A 23,617-nucleotide genomic window follows, 5' to 3' on the forward strand; every position below is an offset into this window, starting at 1 on the left:
TATCAAAAGTAAAAGTATGAATCATTTCAAATATCTTATATTAAGTAAACCAGACAACTCAATTATTTATTTTGCAGATAGCCAGTGGCACACTACAACACAATTTACAAACAAATAATTTGTGTTTCGTGGGTCTGCTTGACCAGGTAGCCTAGTGGTTAGAGCGTTGGACTTGTAACCGAAAGGTTGCAAAATCGATGAGCTGACAAGGTAAAAATCTGTTGTTCTGCCCCTGAACAAGGCAGTTAACCCACTGTTCCTAGGCCGTCATTGAAAATTTGAATTTGTTCTTAACTGACTTGCCTAGTTAAATAAAGGTGAAATAAAATAAAGAGGCACTAGGAATGACCTCTTGATTAGTGCATGAGTTAAACCATTTTCCTGTCCTGCTTAGCATTCCAAATGTAATGAGGTTTTTTGGGGTGCCAGAGAAAATGTATGGGGTAAAAAGTACATCATTTACTTTAGGAATGTAGTGAAGTAAGTTGTCAAAAATTAAAACAGTTAAGTACAGATACCCCAAAAAACGACTTAAGTAGTACTTTAAAGTATTTTTACTTAAGTACTTTACACCACTGACCCTACACCAATTAAAACCTCATTATTCCACTACTTTGGCCCTTTCATCCTACACCAGGCCAGCAGCCTGGGAGGATGGGACATTATCGTTCAAAACACATTGTCACTCTTCTGCAGTAAAATCTCATACTCCCAAGTACTTCTCTGCAGCTGCCACCACAACATCTATGCGCTGTGATTTACGTTCTATTGCTGCGTTACAGTTGACAATCATGGCCATGAACACCAAAAAAACTTTTCAAAAAAACTTGAAGCATGTTATTCTTATCACTCTCTATTGACCTCAGCCTAATCACAGAGATCCTCTCAGGATCCTTCACCCTGGAGCCATCTTCCTCTACTACTTCCTTCACTGCCTCAGCATACAACACCTACTGCACTACTCTGATCCTGGTAACTGAACCTGTCTTTCTCTCACTGGACACATCTGATCTCCAGCACCATGTCTACCCCTACAGTTTACACACACAACTGTTTACATCAATACTACACATTCCTTTCTCTCAGGTCCTCCTGCACACTTCTCACATCTAGGAATCTCCATGGTACACACTGCTGGAAGGAAGTAGTCAAGGAAGTGAGTTTGTGTTTATACAGGATGTACCACCTACCATCAACCAATCTTGTCAATGTGGAGATACAGTGGCAAGAAAAAGTATGTGAACCCGTTGGAATTACCTGTATTTCTGCATAAATTGGTCATACAATTTGATCTTCATCTAAGTCAACAATAGACAGTCTGCTTAAACTAATAACACACAAACAATTATACGTTTTCATGTCTTTATTGAACACACCGTGTGAACATTCACAGTGCAGGGTGGGAAAAGTATGTGAGCCCTTGGATTTAGTAACTGGTTGACCCTCCTTTGGCAGCAATAACCTCAACCAAACGTTTTCTGTAGTTGTGGATCAGACCTGCACAACGGTCAGGAGGAATTTTGGACCATTCCTCTTTACAAAACTGTTTCAGTTCAGCAATATTCTTGGAATGTCTGGTGTGAACCGCTCGAGGTCATGCCACAGCATCTCAATCGGGTTGAGGTCAGAACTCTGAGCCACTCCAGAAGGTGTATTTTCTTCTGTTGAAGCCATTCTGTTGTTGATTTACTTCTGTGTTTTGGGTCATTGTCCTGTTGCATCACCCAACTTCTGTTGCGCTTCAATTGGCGGTCAGAGCATTACATTCTCCTGCAAAATGTTTTGATAAAATTAATTCCCAAGTTTTCTGTCGATGATAGCAAGCTGTCCAGGCCCTGAGGCAGCAAAGCAGCCCCAAATCATGATGCTCCCTCCAAATCAAATCAAAGTTTGTCACGTGCACCGAATACAACAGTGAAATTCTAACCAACAATGCAATTTCAAATTGAAAAAATATATATAATGATAAAAAAGGGATTAGGTGAACAACAGGTAAGTAAAGAAATAAAAACAACAGTGAAAAATAACAGTAGCGAGGCTATATACAGGCACCGGTTAGTCGGGCTGATTGAGGTAGTATGTACATGTAGATATGGTTAAAAGTGACTATTCATATATGATAAACGGAGAGTAGCAGTTAATTAGGATGAGGGTTTGATGTTGGTGTGCTGTCACTTTTTTTTCTCTACACAATGTTGTGTGTTCCTTCCAAACAACTCAACTTTAGTTTAATCTGTCCACAGAATATTTTGCCAGTAGCGCTGTGGAACATCCAGGTGCTCTTTTGCGCACTTTAGAAGTGCAGCAATGGTTTATTTGGACAGCAGAGGCTTCTTCCATGGTGACCTCCCACAAACGCCTTTCTTGTTTAGTGTTTTACATATCGTTGACTCGTCAACAGAGATGTTAGCATGTTCCAGAGATTTCTGTAAATCTTTAGCTGACACTCTAGGATTATTCTTAACCTCATTGAGCATTCTGTGCTGCGTGCGCTCTTGCAGTCATCCTTGCAGGACGGCCACTCCTAGGGAGAGTGGAAACAGTGCTGATCTTTCTCCATTTATAGACAATTTGTCTTACCGTGGACTGATGAATATCAAGGCTTTTAAAAGATACTTTTGTAACCCTTTCCAGCTTAATGCAAGTCAACAATTCTTAATCTTAGCTCTTCTGAGATCTATTTTGTTCAAGGCATGGTTCACATTAGGCAATGTTTCTTGTGAATAGCAAACTCAAATTTTGTTTGTGTTTTTTATAGGGCAGGGCAGCTCTAACAGTTAACAACCTAACTGAGGGACTCAATTTAACCTTGTGCAATACCCTAGATGCAGTCGCACCCCTAAAAACATTTGTCATAATAAACTAGCTCCCTGGTATACAGAAAATACCCGAGCTCTGAAGCAAGCTTCCAGAAAATTGGATTGGAAATGGCACCACACCAAACTGGAAGTCTTCCGACTAGCTTGGAAAGACAGTACCGTGCAGCTTCGAAGAGCCCTCACTGCTGCTCGATCATCCTATTTTTCCAACTTAATTGAGGAAAATAAGAACAATCCGGAAAAAAAAATTGATAATTTTTTTTATTTTTGTGCTTGGCCCTCCTATGTTGAACATAATAAACGACTCTCTATCCACCGGATGTGTACCAAACTCACTAAAAGTGGCAGTAATAAAGTCTCTCTTGAAAAAGCCAAACCTTGACCCAGAAAAATAAAAACTACCGGCCAATATTGAATCTCCCATTCCTCTCAAAAGTTTTAGAAAAAGCTGTTGCACAGCAACTTACTGCCTTCCTGAAGACAAACAATCTATATGAAACGCTTCAGTCTGGTTTTAGACCCCATCATGGCACTGAGACTGTACTTGTGAAGGTGGTAAATTACCGTTTAATGGCGTCAGACCGAGGCTCTGCATCTGTCCTCGTGCTCCTAGACCTTAGTGCTGCTTTTGATACCATCGATCACCACATTCTTTTGGAGAGATTGGAAACCCAAATTGGTCTCCACGGACAAGTTCTGGCCTGGTTTAGATCATATCTGTCGGAAAGATATCAGTTTGTCTCTGTGGATGGTTTGTCCTCTGACATATCAACTGTAAATTTCTGTGTTCAAGGTTCTGTTTTAGGACCACTTGTTTTCACTATATATTTTACCTCTTGGTGATGTCATTTGGAAACAATGTTAACTTTCACTGCTATGCAGATGACACACAGCTGTACATTTCGATGAAAAACGGTGAAGCCCCAAAATTGCCCTCTCTGGAAGCCTGTGTTTCAGACATAAGGAAGTGGATGGCTGCAAATTTTAACTTTTAAACTCGGACAAAACAGAGATGCTTGTTCTAGGTCCCAAGAAACAAATAGATCTTCTGTTGAATCTGACAATTAATCTTGATGGTTGTACAGTCGTCTCTGGACCCATGTTCTGTTATAATCTCCACCCGGCACAGCCAGAAGAGGACTGGCCACCCCCCTCATAGCCTGGTTCCTCTCTAGGTTTCTTCCTAGGTTCTGGCCTTTCTAGGGAGTTTTTCCTAGCCACCGTGCTTCTACACCTGCATTGCTTGCTGTTTGGGGTTTTAGGGTGGGTTTCTGTACAGCACTTTGAGATATCAGCTGATATAAGAAGGGCTTTATAAATAGATTTGATAACCAACATCTCTAATCTCTTCTCATTGATTGGTCTCCAATTAGCTTTTGGAGAAGTGATTAGCCTAGTGGTTCACACACTTTTTCCAACCTACATTGTGAATGTTTAAATGATGTGTTCAATAAAGACATGAAAACGTATAATTGTTTGTGTGTTATTAGTTTAAGCAGACTGTCTATTGTTGTGACTTAGATGAAGATCAGATTTTTTTTTAAACCAATTTATGCAGAAATCCAGGTATTTCCAAAGGGTTCACATACTTTTTCTAGCCACTGTATACGGCGCTATAGAGCATGCCAGCCTGTAGTCCTAAATCCCGGAAATGAGTTACCTTGTTATAGGTTTTGTTCTATGAGATAGTATCAGTCAGTTAAAACTTCTTATGGATCAAATCCTTTTAGCTGGATCGATTTGACAACATCCGGTGAAATGGCAGAGCGCCAAATTCAAATTAAATTACTATAAATATTAAACTTTCATGAAATCACACATGCAATACACAATTAAAGCTACACTTGTTGTTAATCCAGCCGCAGTGTCAGATTTTAAAAAGGCTTTACGGCGAAAGCAAACCATGCTATTATCTGAGGACAGCACCCCATCAAACAAAGACAGACTATCATAATTCAACCCGCCAGGCTAGACACAAAACTCAGAAATAAAGATATAATTCATGCCTTACCTTTGACGAGCTTCTTCTGTTGGCACTCCAATATGTCCCATAAACATCACAAATGGTCCTTTTGTTCGATTAATTTTGTCGTTATATATCCAAAATGTCCATTTATTTGGCACTTTTGATCCAGAAAAACACTGTTTCCAACTCGCGCTACATGACTACAAAATATCTCATAAATTACCTGTAATCTTTGTCCAAACATTTCAAACAACTTTCCAAATACAACTTTAGGTATTTAACGTAAATAATCAATAAAATTTAAGACAGGATAAACTGTGTTCAATACCGGACGAAAACAAAGAAAGCACGTTCCAGGTCGCGCGCACCAAAACATTAGCGTGCACCTGGAGTGACACAGGAAAATAACAGAAAATATTCATTTCTCAAAAGAAAAACATCAACCAATTTCTAAAGACTGTTGACATCTAGTGGAAGCTATAGGAACTGCAAGCATATTTCTATTAAAACGGCCTTGCCCTAGAAATTTAATGGAAAAAACAGATTGACCTCAAATTTTTTCCCCTGGATGGATTGTGCTCGTGGTTTCGCCTGCCAAATCAGTTCTGTTATACTCACAGACTTTATTCAAACAGTTTTAGACACTTTAGAGTGTTTTCTATCCAAATCTACCAATTATATGCATATCCTAGCTTCTGGGCCTGAGTAGCAGGCAGTTTACTTTGGGCACACTTTTCATCCGGACGTGAAAATAGCGCCCCCAAGCCATAAGAAGTTTTAATGACCTTTATGAATTATGAAACCTTGGATTTATGTAATAAAAAAAAAGCTTTCTAAATTCACAAAAAGTTACATTAGCTGATGAAGTCTCTCAGAACAAAACATAACAGCTCCGAAACCTGTTTCCCACAGACCTTATTTTTATACATTTTCCCCATGGCTTTGTCCAAAGATCCATGGCAAAATTAGTGCCTATAAAAAGATGCCATCACTATTTCTCTCTATAGAGCCAGACCGTGGACGTGTCAAAATACCCATAAAACCTAGTGGTCAAGCAGGGAAATGGTTCCATTAGTTTTTCCCTATAGGGGATTTTAGAAACACTTAAAATAAGGGCTGTGTTTTGTGTAGGCTTACCCTGGCGAGACATGTAAATCGCTCTCAGACAAGGTGACTTTTAATCAATATAATATATAACATTTATCCATTTAGATCGCAATGTGTGATATTGCATGGACACAGGGGAAACCTGCTCCTAGATGAGAGCTGCATATTATAGATGCAGGAAAGGAGTCAATGGAACGAGGACCGTTCAACAAATCTGATCTAACAAAGTGGATATTTGTCAAATCGTCATGATTTACAGCATCCAGAAAGTATTCAGACTAGGGCTATCCCGACAAAGAAAGGATATTCTGTAGACCGAAATTCATCTGTTCTTTTAACAAATCCATTTGATCTAAATGTTTCAACGTGTATGTTTCTATTTATAGACACACCCAATGTGTTTTAATAAAATCAACTATATGCACTGAGCTTGTCTGATGCTTTAAGCTTACGGTTTGATGAAATAAGGCAAATGCCTCAAGAGGGCGCCAGAGATCTAGATAACCAGAAGAAGGAAAAACGTAACCTGACCCAACTATTCTCCTCCCGCTCTTGCTGGCTTTCTCCGATTCTGCCATTACTCTCCTGAAGTTACCAGTAATAGGCTACAAGAGGAGTTCGCAACCTTTCATGTGGAATGACAATTTCTTACCATTTCTACCGATCTGTGTGCCAGTTATGGTTTTCATATGCACATTTTTGGGAAAGTTTCATTTAAATTTATAATAACGTCTTCATATCTCAAAATCATTGTCAAATGGTTCATCAAAATTCTAGCCAAATCTAAATGAAAAATGGTACAAACCTAAAAAGTAACTTCTATTGCCAACATAAAGCCAACAAATAATAACCTTTCAGCCTGCAGGTAGAAAACATCCTGATAAAATGAAATATCCTATAAATCACATTGGCTACATACAAATGGCCTGTCTGCAACAAACTTGAAACATTATTGGGTCTGGCCCGAAACTTGTGTTAGCGAACTTGCAACATTTTATAAGATATTCTGGACCCTCAGTTTCCTGTGCCAATGAGCTCTGGACAGACACAGCTGTCGGCTATTTGCGCAAAGGATAAGAAACTTGAGCAGGAGCTCAATGGAGCTGAGTACCAGCACTGCAAATGTTCTACTGCTTAAGCTCCTGTTTGTCTTGTAGAATGTTACCTCCAAAGTATTGTGGAGTTTCTGCACCAAAATATAAATCGTACCAGCACCCAAAATGAGTACCGGAACCTGTTTCAGTCCAAGTCAAGCACTGATAAGTGATCAGGTAGGCCTATTTTTGACGTTTCCACTGGATCAGAGCATTACATTTTTCCCTTTCACACTATGTGGTTATTGAAAAACGGAGATCGCTGGAAAGATTTTTCAAATACAAAATGCGTAACTGTTGTCATTCTCAATGGATGTAAAAACAGACTTTGTTTGCTGTTTGAGGTGAAGAAAACATTACTTTGAGAAGATCAACAGGTCATTAGTGATGGTGTGTTAAGCCAATCAGAAATACTATCTCCAAAAATGGGCACATTTATATACACACACATTTGCCCGCAGGCCAGGTAGCCTATAGGCCTACTTCTATGCATGCGCGTCCTTACTCAACATTGACCAGGAGCGCTCCAAACAAAAGACTGACTAAATTGACAAAACTCATAAATGGAATGAAATAAATCAAAACTGGTTTCTCTCAAGTATAGCATAGGTTGTGCGGTCTGAAAACAACGTGTCGACTCCGACAATAATACCGGGAAGACTGTAATAATTATATTGAATGCATTAACAGAAATTACTGTAACAAACATTGTAGATTAGAAATGACAGGAATTAACGTTAGAATGTACTACTGGTGATATGTAATGGGGAAGTGATATCAAATGCAAACAATTCACACAATGAAGTTATGAAACAATGAATGTGCACAAATTGGCAGGAGAGAGCGCATTCTGCAGAGAAGCACATTGTGCATCTGGGCGCTGCATGTTCAACCCGACATCTGCATTGGCCATGCAGCATTTATGGTGATACGACCTCAGTAGAAGTCAGGGAATTCATACTTCTTGCGCTTCGCAAAGCAGTGCAGAGCCGTTTGTGTTTTCTACAGGATGTACCCCCCCCACACACACATTTTTACATTACAGCCTTATTCTGAAATGGAATAGTCTTGGTGGTTCAAAACTTCTTCCATTTCAGAATGGAGGCCACTGTGTCCTTGGGGACCTTCAATGCTGCAGAAATGTTTTGGTTCCTTCCTCAGATCTGTGCCTTGACACAATCCTGCTTCAGAGCTCTACAGACAATTCCTTCGACCTCATGGCTTGGTTTTTGCTCTGACAGGAACGGCCAACTGTGGGACCTTATATAGACCGTTGTGTGCCCTTCCTAATCATGTCCAATCAACTGAATTTACCACAGGTAGACTCCAATCAAGTTGTAGAAACATCTCAATGGAAACAGGATGCACCTGAGCTCAATTTTGAGTCTCATAGCAACGGGTCTGAATACTTATGTAAATAAGGTATGCATCTTTTTTTTCTTTTCTTTAAAAAAAATATATTTGCTAAAATTCCTAAACTTTTCCCTTTGTCATTATTGGTTATTATGTGTAGATTGAGGGGGGGGAAAGTATTTAATACATTTTAGAATAAGGCTGTAACGTAACAAAATGTGGAAAATAGTCAAGGGGTATGAATACTTCCTGAATGCACTATATGTATTGTAACAGGCTCACAATGTGGTTACTTAAGTCCGATTTGGATATATTTGACTGTTTTCGCAGGTAACATTTAAAAGTTGAGAAGTGACTTCCAGATGCTAACTCCAGTTAGTATAAGCTGGTTAGCATAGCTAGCATACAGACATCGGTGGTGGTAGTCAATCATTTTTAACTGTAATGCAGTTGATTGGTGAATATGAAATGAACATTTGCTGGTTGGGGTTGACATACAAGCGTTATACTCTGATTTGTACCTCAATATAGTGTGACATACACATATAAACAATAGTCTAAACGTAGACTAATTTTGCTGGGGGGCAATGAAGAGATTCAGGATTATTCCCCCATGGCCTTTTCTCCCACACATTTCCATGGCAATTCTATTGTTTTGCTCGAGTTCAATTGACTTCTTTACCGCATCTATGTTCCAAACAGGTTACCGTGGTGATCAGACTAAGTCAACTGTTTAAGAATGGGAGATGGATATGACTGTTCACTGGATGTTTTCTACTGATCCTTTATTTAGGGATCTGGAACCGGTGTCAGATAGGAGGGAGTTGAAAGACGACACGTTTGTGCTTCCTGGTGTTTTTTCATTGGCCCTAAATGAACAAATATCTTCCCACATACACAGATATAAGGGTTCTGTCCAGTGTGTGTTCGCTGGTGTCTAGTCAGGTTCCCTGATTGACTAAAACTCTTGCCACACTGATCACAACTATAAAGCCTCTGTCCAGTGTGTATTCGCTGGTGTCTAATCAGGTTCCCTGATTGGCTAAAACTCTTCCCACACTGATCACAACTATAAGGCCGCTTTCCAGTGTGTGTTCGCTGGTGTGTAATCAGATCTCTTGACTGACTAAAACTCTTACCACACTGATCACAGCTGTGAGGTGTCTCTCCAGTGTGTGTTCGCTGGTGTGTAGACAGGTTGGAAGTTCGAGCAAAGCTCTTCCCACACTGATCACAGCTATAAGGCTTCTCTCCAGTGTGTGTTCGCTGGTGTCTAGTCAGGGACGAAGCGAGAGCAAAGCTCTTTCCACATTGATCACATTTATAAGGCTTCTCTCCAGTGTGTGTTCGCTGGTGTGTAGTCAGGTCTCCTGACTGAGTGAAGCTCTTCCCACACTGATAACAGACATAAGGTTTCTCTCCAGTGTGTATGCGCCGGTGTATAGTTAGATTTTCTGAAAGAGAAAAGCTCTTTCCACACTGATCACAGCTATAAGGCTTCTCTCCAGTGTGTACACGCTTGTGTATGGTTAGGGTTCCTGCATTAGCAAAGCTTTTCCCACAATCAAGGCAGGGATAAGGCTTCTCCCCTGTATGCATTCTCAGATGAGATTTTAAGGTGTTAGAAGCAGCGAAACTCTTCCCACACTGTGAACATCTGTACGGATTCTCTCCTGTATGGATTCTATGGTGTAACTTAAGACCTCCTGGACAGGTGAAACTCTTCCCACACTGAGAGCAGCAGTATGGTTTCTCTCCGGTGTGAATCCGCTGGTGAATAATGAAGCCACTCCTTCTAGTGAAACTCTTCCCACAGTCAGAGCAGCAGTGATGAGATTTCTTCCCTAAACCTCTCTGCTGGGGTTTCTTGAGTTGTTCTGATCTGTAGAGACTCTTTTTTGCCTCGTCAGCAACATGATGTTGAGGCTCCCCAGATGATAAGCCCCTCCCACTGAGAGAATGACGGTTAGGGGTGTCCCCTGTGAAGCAAAGACATTGAATAACTAGGTTTTGCAATCCATAAACAAATATGACCCTCAGTATAAACATAACTGCCAAAATAAAAGGAAACACTTGAGGAATTTAGGGTTCTGGCAGCTCTTATGGTGTTGGGTTCATTTTCCTGGCATGGTTTAGGTCCACTCAACCACTTAGAGGGCAAGGTAAACACCAATAAATGCAGAGCCATTGAGTGTTCACCTTCAACCTATGGTTGATGACAATGCCCTCATCATCCACAGGGCATGAGTGTTCCCTGAATGATTTAATGAGCATTAAAAAAAAAAAGTTATTACTTTAACTACTGTTCCCTGAAGGACGGAAACAAGGTACAGCTATAGGGAGTTCATGCACTAGCGCCCTCTACTGGAGGAACATTAGAATCACGCTTGACAAGGCCAATGAACACTGTGCCCGGCACCAGAAGTCCCACCTTCTCATGTGATAAAACCAAGGTACGGAGTCATTCCTTCAATTCAGTACCGCTCTTAATCTGAACATGGCGGTGTGAGGCCAAACAACGGTTGTACTTTGTTTGCCTCTTTCATTGAACATTAGTTCTAGTCATAACTGTAGGTGCCCTTTTAGTCAGGAGACTCAGGGGATCTGAAATCACGACCCAACACCGAATGAAATGGCCCACGGCAGATCACCTAGGGTTCCACAACCCAACAACAAAGCTGTGGCATCTGGGTATATTGCAAAACTGTGCACTGCCTTTCAACGCACAACTTCCAGAAGGATGAGCATGCCCTAGTTAGTGGGACAGCTAAGTTGGAATAAATCCTGAAATTGCATTCCAATCTTTGTTTAGAAGAAATGTGTGAGATTGTTCTGCTCAGCTCGAGATGAAGAAATTGAAGGAATGACTCCGTGCCTTGGTAGGCGGGGGTTCCGCTGAAGCACAGGGTATATTGGCCTTGTCAGGCGTGACTAATGCTCTCCATTAGAGTGTGCTAGCGCTCAAACTGCCCACAGCTGTATTGGGCCAAGTTTCCTGACTGAAAGGGAACGATGCAGATCATACGCCATGGCCGTTTGTTACCAGATCTCAACCAAATGGAACACTTATGAGATCCTGGAGCGGCACCTCAGACAGCGTTTTCCACCACCATCAAAAAAACACCAAATCATTGAATTTCTGGTGGAAGAATGGTGTTGCATCCCTCCGATAGTTAGACACTTGTAGAATCTACGCCAAGCCACATTTAAGCTGTTCTGATCTATTAAGGCACTATGTTGGTGTTTATTTTGGCAGTTACCTGTATATATATATTGTTTATCAATCAATGAGCAGTTAGAGAAGCAGATTAAACTACAATCTACACACATTGTTCTTACTTGATGAAATCAAATCTCCATCTCCCTCCTCGTGTCCTTTTCTCACAGTTCCACTCTGCCCTGGTGTTTTCCTGCAGTCGACCAGCCGCACAGACACCCTCTTCAGATCCAGCAGTAAGGCGCTACCGGGAGAGTTGTGACACGGGGACTCCGGCAGGTTGGAGAGGGACGGACTAGCTCTGTCCTGGTGACCACAGGAAGTATTGTACATAGAATATCATTAGACCAAACATTTTATTACTTTAGTCTTTATCTCTCTACAACACTGTTCCAAAAATGCAATTGAGAAAAACTGTAATGGCACTTACTAATGAAGTTTGTAGTATTGACTGTCCCCATAAGACATTTTACCACTATGGCCGAGTTTACCATAGTCAAATCAAATTGGTCATACGCGCCAAATACAACAGGTGTAGACCTTACAGTGAAATGCTTACAGTTGAAGTCAGAAGTTTACATAAACGAGTTAATGACTCCAACCTAAGTGTTTCAACCACTCCACATATTTCTTGTCAACAAACTATAGTTTTGGCAAGTCGGTTAGGACATCTACTTTGTGCATGACAAGTCATTTTTCCAACAATTGTTTACAGACAGATTATTTCACTGCATCACAATTCCAGTAGATCAGAAGTTTACATACACTAAGTTGACTGTGCCTTTAAACAGCTTGGAAAATTCCAGAAAATTGTCATGGCATTAGAAGCTTCTGTTAGGCTAATTGACATCATTTGACTCAAATGGAGGTGTACCTGTGGATGTATTTCAAGGCCTACCTTCAAACTCAGTGCCTCTTTGCTTGACATCATGGGAAAATCAGAAGAAATCAATTGTAGACCTCCCCAAGTCTGGTTCATCCTTGGGAGCAGTTTCCAATTGAAGGTACCACGTTCATCGGTACAAACAATAGTATGCAAGTATAAACACCATGGGACCACGCAGCCGTCATACCGCTCAGGAAGGAGACGCGTTCTGTCTCCTAGAGATGAACGTACTTTGGTGCAAAAAGTGCAAATCAATCCCAGAGCAACAGCAAAGGACCTTGTGAAGATGCTGGAGGAAACAGGTACAAAAGTATCTATATCCACAGTGAAACGAGTCCTATATCGATATAACCTGAAATGCCGCTCAGCAAGGAAGAAGCCACTGCTCCAAAACCACCATAAGAAAACAAGACTACGGATTGCAACTGCACATGGGGATAAAGATCGTACTTTTTGGAGAAATGTCCTCTGGTCTGATGAAACAAAAATAGAACTGTTTGGCCATAATGACCATCATTATGTTTGGAGGAAATAGGGGGAGGCTTGCAAGCCGAAGAACACCATCCCAACCGCGAAGCACGGGGGTGGTGGCGTCATGTTGTGGGGGTGCTTTGCTGCAGGAGGGACTGGTGCACTTCATAAAATAGATGGCATCATAAGGGAAAAGTATGTGGATATATTGAAGCAACATCTCAAGACATCAGTCAGGAAGTTAAAGCTTGGTCGCAAATGGACAATGACCCCAAGCATACTTCCAAAGTTGTGGCAAAATGGCTTAAGGACAACAAAGTCAAAATATTGGAGTGGCCATCACAAAGCCCTGGCCTCAATCCTATAGAAAATTTGTGGGCAGAACTGAAAAAGCGTGTGGAGCAAGGAGGCCTACAAACCTGACTCAGTTACACCAGCTCTGTCAGGAGGAATGGACCAAAATTCACCCAACTTCTTGTGGGAAGCTTGTGGAAGGCTACCCGAAACATTTGACACAAGGTAAACGATTTAAAGGCAATGCTACAAAATACTAATTGAGTATGTAAACTTCTGACCCACTGGGAATGTGATGAAAGAAAAGCTGAAATAAATCATTCTCACATTTTTTAAATAAAAGTGGTGATCCTAACTCACCTAAGACAGGGAATTTTTACTAAGATTAAATGTCCGGAATTGTGAAAAACTGTTTAAATGTATTTGGCTAAGGTGTATGTTAACTTCCGACTTCAACTGTACTTACAAGCACCTAACCAACAATGCAGTTTAAAAAATATGAATAAAAAATAAAAGTAACAAGTAATTGAAGAGCAGCAGTAAAATAACAATAGTGAGACTATATACAGGGGGTACCGGTCCAGGGTCAATGTGCGGGGGCACTGGTTAGTCGAGGTAATATGTACATGTAGGTAGAGTTATTAAAGTGTCTATGTATAGATAATAACAGAGTAGCAGCGGTGTAAAAAAAGGGGGGGGGGGGACAAATAGTCTGGGTAGCCATTTGATTAGATGTTCAGGAGTCTTATGGCTTGGGAAAAGAAGCTGTTTAGAAGCCTCTTGGACCTAGACTTGGCGCTCCGGTACCGCTTGCCATGCGGTAGCAGAGAGAACAGTTAATTACTAGGGTGGCTGGAGCCTTTGACAATGTTTAGGGCCTTTCTCTGACACCGCCTGGTATAGAGGTCCTGGATGGCAGGAAGCTTGGCCCCAGTGACGTACTAGGCCGTACGCACTACCCTCTGTAGTGCCTTGCTGTCGGAGGCCAAGCAGTTGCCATACTAGGCAGTGATGCAACCAGTCAGGATGCTCTCGATGGTGCAGCTGTAGAACCTTTTGAGGATCTGCGGACCCATGCCAAATATTTTTAGTTTCCTGAGGGGGAATAGGTTTTGTTGTGCCCTCTTCACGACTGTCTTGGTATGCTTGGACCATGTTAGTTTGTTGGTGATGTGGGCACCAAGGAACTTGAAGCTCTCATCCTGCTCCACTACAGCCCTGTCGATGAGAATGGGGGCGTGCTCGGTCCTCCATTTCCTGTAGCCCACAATCATCTCCTTTGTCTTGATCATGTTGAGGGGAGAGGTTGTTGCCCTGGCACCACACAGCCAGGACTCTGACCTCCGCCCTATAGGCTGTCTCGTCATTGTCGGTGATCAGACCTACCACTGTTGTGTCATCGGCAAACTTAATGATGGTGTTGGAGTCGTGCAGTCATGAGTGAACAGGGAGTACAGGTGTGGACTGAGCACGCACCCCTGAGGGGCCCGTGTTGAGGATTAGCGTGGCGGATGTGTCACCTACCCTTACCACCTGGGGGCAGTCCATCAGGAAGTCCAGGATCCAGTTGCAGAGGGAGGTGTTTAGTCTCAGGGTCCTTAGCTTATTGATGAGCTTTGAGGGCACTATGGTGTTGCACACTGAGCTGTAGTCATTGAATAGCATTCTCACATAGGTGTTCCCTTTGTCTAGTTGGGAAAGGGCTGTGTGGAGTGCAATAGAGATTGCATCATCTGTGGATCTGTTGGGGCGGTATGCAAATTGGAGTGGGTCTAGGGTTTTTGGCATGATGGTGTTGATGTGAGCCATGACCAGCCTTTCAAAGCCCTTCATGGCTACAGACGTGAGTGCTACAGGTTGGTAGTCATTTAGGCAGGTTACCTTAGTGTTCTTGGGCACAGGAACTATGTTGGTTTGCTTAAAACATGTTGGTATTACAGACTCGGACAGGGAGGTTGAAAATGTCAGTGAAGACACTTGCCAGTTGGTCAGAGCATGCTCGCAGTACAAGTCCTGGTAATCTGTCTGGCCCTGCGGCCTTGTGAATGTTGACCTGTTTAAAGGTCTTACTCACATCGGAGGCAGAGAGCGTGATCACACAGTCATCCGGAACAGCTGGTGCTCTCATGCATGTTTCAGTGTTATTTGCCTCGAAGCGAGCATAGAAGTAGTTTAGCTCGCCTGGAAGACCTTTGTAGTCTGTAATGGTTTGCAAGCCCTGCTACATCCGACGAGCGTCGGAGCCAATGTAGTACGATTAGATCTTAGTCCTGTATTGATGCTTTGCCTGTTTGATGGTTCGTCGGAGGGCATAGCGGGATTTCTTATAAGGTTCTGGGTTAGAGTCCCACTCCTTGAAAGCGCAGCTCTAGCCTTTAGCTCAGTGCGGATGTTGACTGTAATCCATGGCTTCTGGTTGGGGTATGTACGTAGTCACTGTGGGGACGACGTCGTCGATGCACCTATTGATGAAGACAATGACTCATGTGGTGTACTCCACATTGCCATCGGAAGAATCCTGGAACATATTCCAGTCTGTGCTAGCAAAATAGTCCTGTAGCTTAGCATCTGCTTCATCTAACCACTTTTTTATTGACTGAGTCACTGGTGCTTCCTGCTTTCATTTTTGCTTGTAAGCAGGAATCAGGAGGATATAATTATGGTCAGATTTGCCAAATAGAGGGCGAGGGAGAGCTTTGTCTCTGTGTGTGGAGTAAAGGTGGTCTAGATTTTTTTCCCCCTCTGGTTGCACATTTAACAAAATTTGGTAAAACAGATTTAAGTTTCCCTGCATTAAAGTCCCCGGCCACTAGGAGCGCCGCCTCTGGATGAGCATTTTCCTGTTTGCTTATGGCGGAATACAGCTCATTGAGTGCGGTCTTAGTGCCAGCATCGGTCTGTGGTGGTATGTAGACAGCTACCAAAAATACAGATGAAAATTCTGGGTAGATAGAGTACCTCATGATATGGTCTATACCACACTAACTCAGGCGAGCAAAACCTCGAGACTTCCTTAGATGTCATGCACCAGCTGTTGTTTACAAATATACATAGTCCGTCACCTCTTGTCTTACCAGACGCCGCTGTACTATCCTGCTGATACAGCGTATAACCAGCCAGCTGTATGTTGATAATGTCGTCATTCAGCCACGACTCCGTGAAGCATAAGATATTAGTTTTGAATGTCCCGTTGGTAGTTTAATCTTCCTTGTAGGTCGTTGATTTTATTTTCCAGTGGTTGCACATTAGCTAGTAGAACAGAAGGCAGAGAGGATTTATTCGATCGCCTACGAATTCTCAGAAGGCAACCCACTTTTTCTCTGTCTTCTTTTCACGCAAATGACGGGGATTTGGGCAAGTTCCCGGGAAAGCAGTATGTTCTTCATGTCGGGCTCATCGGACTCGTTAAAGTGAAAAAAAAGCTAATATTCACTCTTCTGATGTCCAGAAGTTATTTATTTTCGGTCAAAAGAGACGGTAGCAGCAACAAGTTTTAAAAAAATAGTTCAACTGTAATGGCACATCCTATAGAAGTTTTTAGTATTAACTTCTTGCAACTATAGGGGGTGCTGTTCCGCATTAGCATATTTGGGTCTCCAAATTAAACTGCCTCGTGCTAAATTCTTGATCGTACAATATGCATATTATTGTTATTATTGGATAGAAAACACCTTCTAGTTTCTATAGAAGTTGGAATTTTGTCTCTGAGTGGTACAGAACAATTTCTACAGCACTTTTCATGACAGGGTTCAGATTTCAGAAATTTTTACCTCTGATCTGGAGTCTGTTTTTAAGGCGACAGTGAATGCTATGAAGAAACCGACACTGCCTACGTCTTCCTCTGGGTGTCTGTACGTCATCACGTTTTGAATGAAATCGATGGGACATTCACAGCCATTATAAAAGACCAAAATGTATAGGGACCGCCCTTTCTCGTCGTGCGCCTGAAGCGTGAAGGCCATCGGACTTGCCTCGTTCCAGATCGTTGTCTAACCAGCAATATTTCTCCGGTCATGTTTTCAGTCGTTATAGTTGTTAAAAACATCATAATGTAGTTAATTTGAACCGTTTTATAGCAATTTATATCCGTTTAGTGCGATTTTGAGGAATTTATTTGTTGTGCACTCTGAAACTTTGGACACGTTTTGGGGTGTCGGTCGTTGGTGGTGGACATTTCGAAGGACAGAGGACATCTATCGACCAAAAGACGTTTATAACATAGAAAGGATACATTGCCCAAGAATATGATGGAAGAACAGCTCAAAGTAAGCAATATTTAATATGATAAACCGTGTTTCTGTCGAAATATTTTAAACGCATATTTCGCCATTTTGTTTGGTATAGCTTCACTTGGCGAACCCTGTATTGAAAAGTAAGGATAATTTTAAAAATGTAAATCAGCGGTTGCATTAAGAACTAATTTGTCTTTCGATTCCTGTCTACCCTGTATTTTTTAGTCAAGTATATGATTAGCTTTCAATTAAACTAGATCACTCTGATAGATGACGTCAGACATATTGAGGCTTGATTTCCTAGTATTTTTATTGTGTAACCACGGTTTTGTATGGCTAAATATGCACCTTTTCGAACAAACTGTATATGTATATTGTAAAATGATGTTACAGGAGTGTCATCGGAAGAATTCTGAGAAGGTTAGTGAAAAAAATAATATATTTTGGCGGTGATTACGTTATAGCGCTCTTTGGCTGGAATCGATGCTCTGGTAACGTTTGCACATGTGGTATGCTAACTTATCGATTTATTGTGTTTTCGCTGAAAAACGCTTAGAAAATCTGAAATATGGTCTGAAATCACAAGAACTGGGTCTTTCCATTGCTATGCTTTGTCTATTTTTATGAAATGTTTTATGATGAGTAAATTGGTCATACACGTTGCTCTATCTAGTAATTCTAGTCGATTTGTGATGGTCGGTGCAATTGTAAACTGTGATTTCTACCTGAAATATGCACTTTTTTCTAACAACACCTATCCTATACCATAAATATGTTATCAGACTGTCATCTGAAGAGGTTTTTTATAGGTTATTGGCTATCAATATCTTAGTTGAGCCGAATTGGTGATAGCACCTGAAGGAGTAAGAAACTGATGGAGTTAGAAAAGTGGTGTATTTTGCTAACGTGTTTAGCTAATAGATTTACATATTGTGTCTTCCCTGTAAAACATTTGAAAAATCTGAAATGGTGGCTTTATTCACAAGATGTGTATCTTTCATCTGGTGTCTTGGACTTGTGATTTAATGATATTTAGATGCTACTATCTACTTGTGAAGCTATGCTAGCTATGCTAATCAGTGTGTGGGGGGGGTGGGGGGTGATCCCGGACCCGGGGTAGAGGCTCGTGAAAGGTTAACTGTCCCATAAAACATTGTACCACTATAGCCTAGTTACAAATAAATGTATGTGTACTATAATAACTTTGGAAATAGTGGCATGTTTTTATCCATATTACTGTAGGGGAGAGTGTTGAGCCGGCCTTGTTTCTAGGAAACCATACACAAAATTAATAATTTCACCAAATATTTAGGAAGAGGTCATCATTTCATGGAGTCTGTGAAGAAAGAAAACACATGAAAAAAGTGGCAAAGCAAGTTAGGTCCAAAAAACTGAATTTGGCTTAGAGGTTTCATGGTGCTTGTATCTTAACCAAAAGTGACAATTTTAAGATTGTTCTATACATCAGTTGGGGTCTTAATAAGCGTCAATATGAGGTCCTAAACCTAGCATGAAAATGCATCCTTGTAGCTGTGTGGGCTAATATAGTCAACATGTTTGCCTTGGGTAAGTTGAGCCAATGGCACTTTGAGCAAATGGAAGTGTTTTCTTCCCAGGTGTAATGCAAGGCATTATCGCTGGCTGGGATATGAGGTAACAACAGGGCCTAGTCTATGCTAAGTGTGTAAAAGTACAATGTTTGTGTTCGGTGTTAAACCTGTGTTAAATAATTGTATTGTTCCTCAAGCAAGGAAGGGGCCGATGAAAGTGTGTACTTTACTGTATCTATAGCTGGGATATTGCTTTTCAACAATAACATTTATTTTATAAATAAAATAAAAAATCACAGGAGGACTACTTTAAAGTGTGGGAGAGTGGGGTAAGTTTAGCAATGTTTTACATTCAGCATCACTACTTCAAGGGAAATAGTATTCTTTCTATATTTTTCAGCAATTTTTACGGGTATAGCCAATTTGGACTTTTATGGTTGTCATTAGTTACCACAGCCACAAACGATGACCTCTTCCTACATATTTGGTCAGACAATTTTGTGCAAAGTTTCCTATAAACAAGGGGTGGCTCAACTTTACAATTATATTTGACAATTTTTACTCCAGTAATAAAATAATGTACTTTTTACTCAATACATTTTCCCTGACACCCAAAAGTACTAGATACATTTCGAATGCTTAGCAGGATAGTATATTTAAAACCAAATACTTTTACTCGAGTAATATTTTACTCGGTGACTTTCACTTTTAGTCGAGTCATTTCTACTAAGATATCTTTACTCAAGTATGACCATTTAGTACATTTTCCACCACTGTCTAGCTAACGTTAGCTGTTCAAATGCAACGCATGTTAGTGGACGATCAAATGTGAAAACTAGGCCGAGACATTTCAAACACCACACTGACCACAGTAGGCCTATATTGCTAACAAAAGGCAACCAAACTTACCCGATCCATTGTGGACGCTATTCTTTCTTCAACGTTTCTTCAAGAAATGTGTCCGTTATAGTTACGATGTTTGTCAGAGCGTTCAGATATCTATTATGGCATTGTCGCAGGCAATTCCAGTCTCAAGTCTACAACTGAAACAGCTAGATCAGAGCAATCAAACGTCTATTTAAATATCAAAACTGGATTCAAATTCATGTAGGCTAATCTTACTTCAGTAAGATCCTGGATAAGATTTGATCTGAGCTATAAAAGTCAAGAAAACATTCAACAACATCCCATTCACCAATAATCCTGTTCTCTGCTATTGTCTACCTGAAACCCACTTGGAACAGATCTCTTCGAGAGTCCAGCCACAGATAGAACAATGACATAGATATTTCACTGGAGGAATAAATGTGAAGCATCCGGTTGGCGTTTCCACTCACTACCAAATATGGTGGTGAGAGGAAGCCCAGTGGCTGGCAGTGGGAGAAGATGGAGCGAGATGGATTTTGGCCGACATTTTGCTAATGTTCTAATCGATGAGACGTTTGATCTCAATGCAGTTTTTGTTTCCAAAACTAAAATCGGTTACGAACAGATAGGACTAACTTTGGTAGACTTTACCGTTTGCGAAAGTTTTTAAAAAGTGCGTTGTTTAGGAGTGCATCGAATTGAGTTATTGCACACGCGCACTTAAGAGTAGGCGTTCCCTAACCGAAATATGCAAATACATGCTAGAACCAGCCAATGTTAGCTCGTGCTAGGCTCTACCCACCTTTTGCTTGTTCTATTTGCTCATATTGGAAACGACAGGCTGTGGTCTATCTTGGGTTAGTTATAAAAACCATTGGTCCAGCGTGAAGTCCTTCTTCAAAAGTATTTATGGCGGTCAGCAAACAAACGCTAGAGGTGCATGTTGCCACCTACTGTACAATCCATTATACTTGGTGATAGAAAAAATACCTGCCATTTTAACCCTCATGAAAAACAGAACACTCCCTGTAATTCTTCCACAGTAAAATCATGTAATCCCATGTACTTCTCTGCAGCTGCCACCACAACATATTTTATGTGACTTAAATTCAATTTCTGCAGTACAGTTGATAGCAATGGTTATGAACACTAAGAGACCAACCTTACTGAAGCACATATTATTCCTAATCACTCTCGAGGATCCCTCGCCCTGTACCCATCCTCCTCAAATCACATTTTATTGGTCACGTGCTCCAAATAGAAAAGCTGTAGACTTTACAGTGAAATGCTCGTAAGTGAGCCCATTCCTAACAATGACGGGTTAAAAAAAAGTCTGATAAATATTTGCTAAATAAAAAAGGAGACACACTTTCACTCTCCAAATATGCTGCAGCTACTCTGTTTATTATGTCCTGATGGCCTAGTCCCTTTTACCCCTACTACATGTACATACTGCATTACCTCAATCACCTGTACCCCTGCACATTGCCTCGGTACTGCTACTCCTTGTATATAGCCTTATTATTGTGTTACTATGTGTGGGGCCCATTTGCACGTGTGTTTTGTGTGTGTGAGCGAATGTAGTGTGTGTGTTGGCGTGAGTGTGTGGTTAGTCTAGTGAGTGTGCATAGAGTAAGTGCAATTTTGTTGTCGTTGATATAAATAATTAAGGAGGTCGACTTTCAGTGCCATCGGAAAGTATTCAGACCCCTTGACTTTTTCCACTTCGTTATGTAACAGCCTTAGTCTGAAATTTATTAAATACATTTTCCCCCTCATCAATCTACACAAAATACTGCATAATGGCAAAGTGAAAACAGGCTTTTTTTTTTGCAAATGTAATAAAAATATACAACAGAAATACCTTATTTGCATAACTATTCAGCACCTTTACTCTGAGACTCAAAATTGAGCTCAGGTGCATCCCGTTTCCATTGATCATCCTTGAGATGTTTCTACAACTTGATTGGAGTCCACCTGTGGTAAATTTAATTGATTGGACATGATTTGGAAAGGCAGACTCCATAGATCTCTGAAACAGGATTGTGTGGAGGCACCGATCTGGGGAAGCGTACCAAAACATTTCTGCAGCATTGAAGATCCCCAAGAACACAGTGGATGGAAGAAGTCTGGAACCACCAAGACTCTTCCTAGAGCTGGCCGCCCGGCCAAACTGACCAATCAGGGGAGAAGGGCCTTGGTCAGGGAGGTGACCAAGAACCCGATGGTCACAGACAGAGCTTCAGAGTTTCTCTGTGGAGATGGGAGAACCTTCCAGAAGGACAACCATCTCTGCAGCACTCCACCAATCAGGCCTGTATGGTAGAGTGGCCAGACGGAAGCCATTCCTCAGTAAAAGGCACATGACAGCCCGCTTGGACTTTGCCAAAAAGGCACCTTAAGGAATCTCAGACCATGAGAAACAAGATTCTCTGGTCTGATGAAACCAAGATTGAACTCTTTGCCCTGAATGCTAAGCGTCACGTCTGGAGGAAACCTTACACCATCCCTACGGTGATGTGTTGTTTTGGCATCATGCTGTGGGGTTGTTTTTCAGTGGCAGGGCCTGGGAGACTAGTCAGGATCGAGTGAAAGATGAATGGAGCAAAGTACAGAGAGAACCTTGATGAAAATCTTCTCCAGAGTGCTCAGGACCTCAGACTGGGGCGAAAGTTCACCTTCCAACAGGACAACAACCCTAAGCACACAGCCAAGACAAAGCAGGAGTGGCTTCGGCACAAGTCTCAATGTCCTTGAGTGGCCAGAGCTCGGACTTGAACCCGATTTAACATCTCTGGAGAGACCTGAAAATAGCTGTGCAGCGACGCTCCCCATCCAACCTGACAGAGCTTGAGAGGATCTGCAGAGAATGGGAGAAACTCCCCAAATACAGGTGTGCCAAGCTTGTAGCATCATACCCAGGAAGACTCGAGGCTGTATTCACTGCTGAAGGTGCTTCAATAAAGTACTGAGTAGAGGGTCTGAATACTTATGTAAATGTGATATCATTTTAAAACGTTTTTGCTTTGTCATCATAAGGTATTGTGTGTAGATTGATGAGGGGTAAGAAACATTTCATACATTTTAGAATAAGGCTGTAATGTAACAAAATGTGGAAAATGTCAAGGGGTCTGAATACTTTCCGAATGCACTGTAAATAGTCTGGGTAGCTACTTGATTAACTGTTTAGCAGTCTTATGGCTTAGGGGTAGAAGCTGTTCAGGAACCTTTTGGTCCCAGACTTGGCACTTAGGTACCGCTTGCCGTGAGGTAGCAGAGGGAACAGTATGACTTGGGTGGCTGGAGCCTGACCATTTTTAAGGCCTTCCTCTGACATGGCCTGGTATAGAGGTCCTGGATGGCAGGGAGTTCGGCCCTAATGATGTACTGTGCCGTATGCATTACCCTCTGTAGCGCCTTGCGGTTGAATGCCAAGCAGTTGCCATACCAAGCGGGGATGCAGCCTGTCAAGAGGCTCTCAATGGAGCAGCTGTACAACTTTGAGGATCTTTCAGCCTCGTGAGGGGTAAGAGGCGTTGTTGTGCCCTCTTCACGACTGACGAACTTGAAGCTCTCGACCCGCTCCACTACAGCCCCGTTGATGCGTTTGGCCTTCAGTTTCCTGTAGCCCACGATAAACTTATTTGTCTTGGCCACGTTGAGGGAGTGGTTGTTGTCCTGGCATCACACTGCCAGGTCTCTGACCTCTTCCCTATAGGCTGTCGAGAGAAAAGAAAAGCTCTACCACCGTTGTGTCATCT

The 23,617-nt window shown here is 41.6% G+C and overlaps 1 protein-coding gene across 2 annotated transcripts in view; it reads right to left on the reverse strand.

Moving 5' to 3' along the window:
- Positions 1-40: 40 nt before the first annotated feature.
- Positions 41-23,617, reverse strand: part of LOC139570988 (zinc finger protein 135-like) — a 29,702-nt gene continuing 6,125 nt past the window's right edge. The window contains exons 1-4 of one of the 2 annotated variants that reach the window (XM_071393420.1): positions 19,899-20,278; positions 11,679-11,862; positions 9,479-10,318; positions 41-1,770 (exon numbers count right to left, since the gene is read on the reverse strand). In XM_071393420.1, coding sequence (XP_071249521.1) covers positions 1,742-1,770; positions 9,479-10,318; positions 11,679-11,862; positions 19,899-19,907 — 1,062 coding nt within the window. In that variant the 5' untranslated portion in view covers positions 19,908-20,278 and the 3' untranslated portion in view covers positions 41-1,741. Of the gene's footprint in view, positions 1,771-8,439; positions 10,319-11,678; positions 11,863-19,898 lie in introns of those variants that run through there. The other variant, XM_071393402.1, reaches the window with a different exon arrangement.

Source organism: Salvelinus alpinus, chromosome 1 (assembly GCF_045679555.1).
Source record: "Salvelinus alpinus chromosome 1, SLU_Salpinus.1, whole genome shotgun sequence".
NCBI classification, from domain to species: domain Eukaryota; kingdom Metazoa; phylum Chordata; class Actinopteri; order Salmoniformes; family Salmonidae; genus Salvelinus; species Salvelinus alpinus.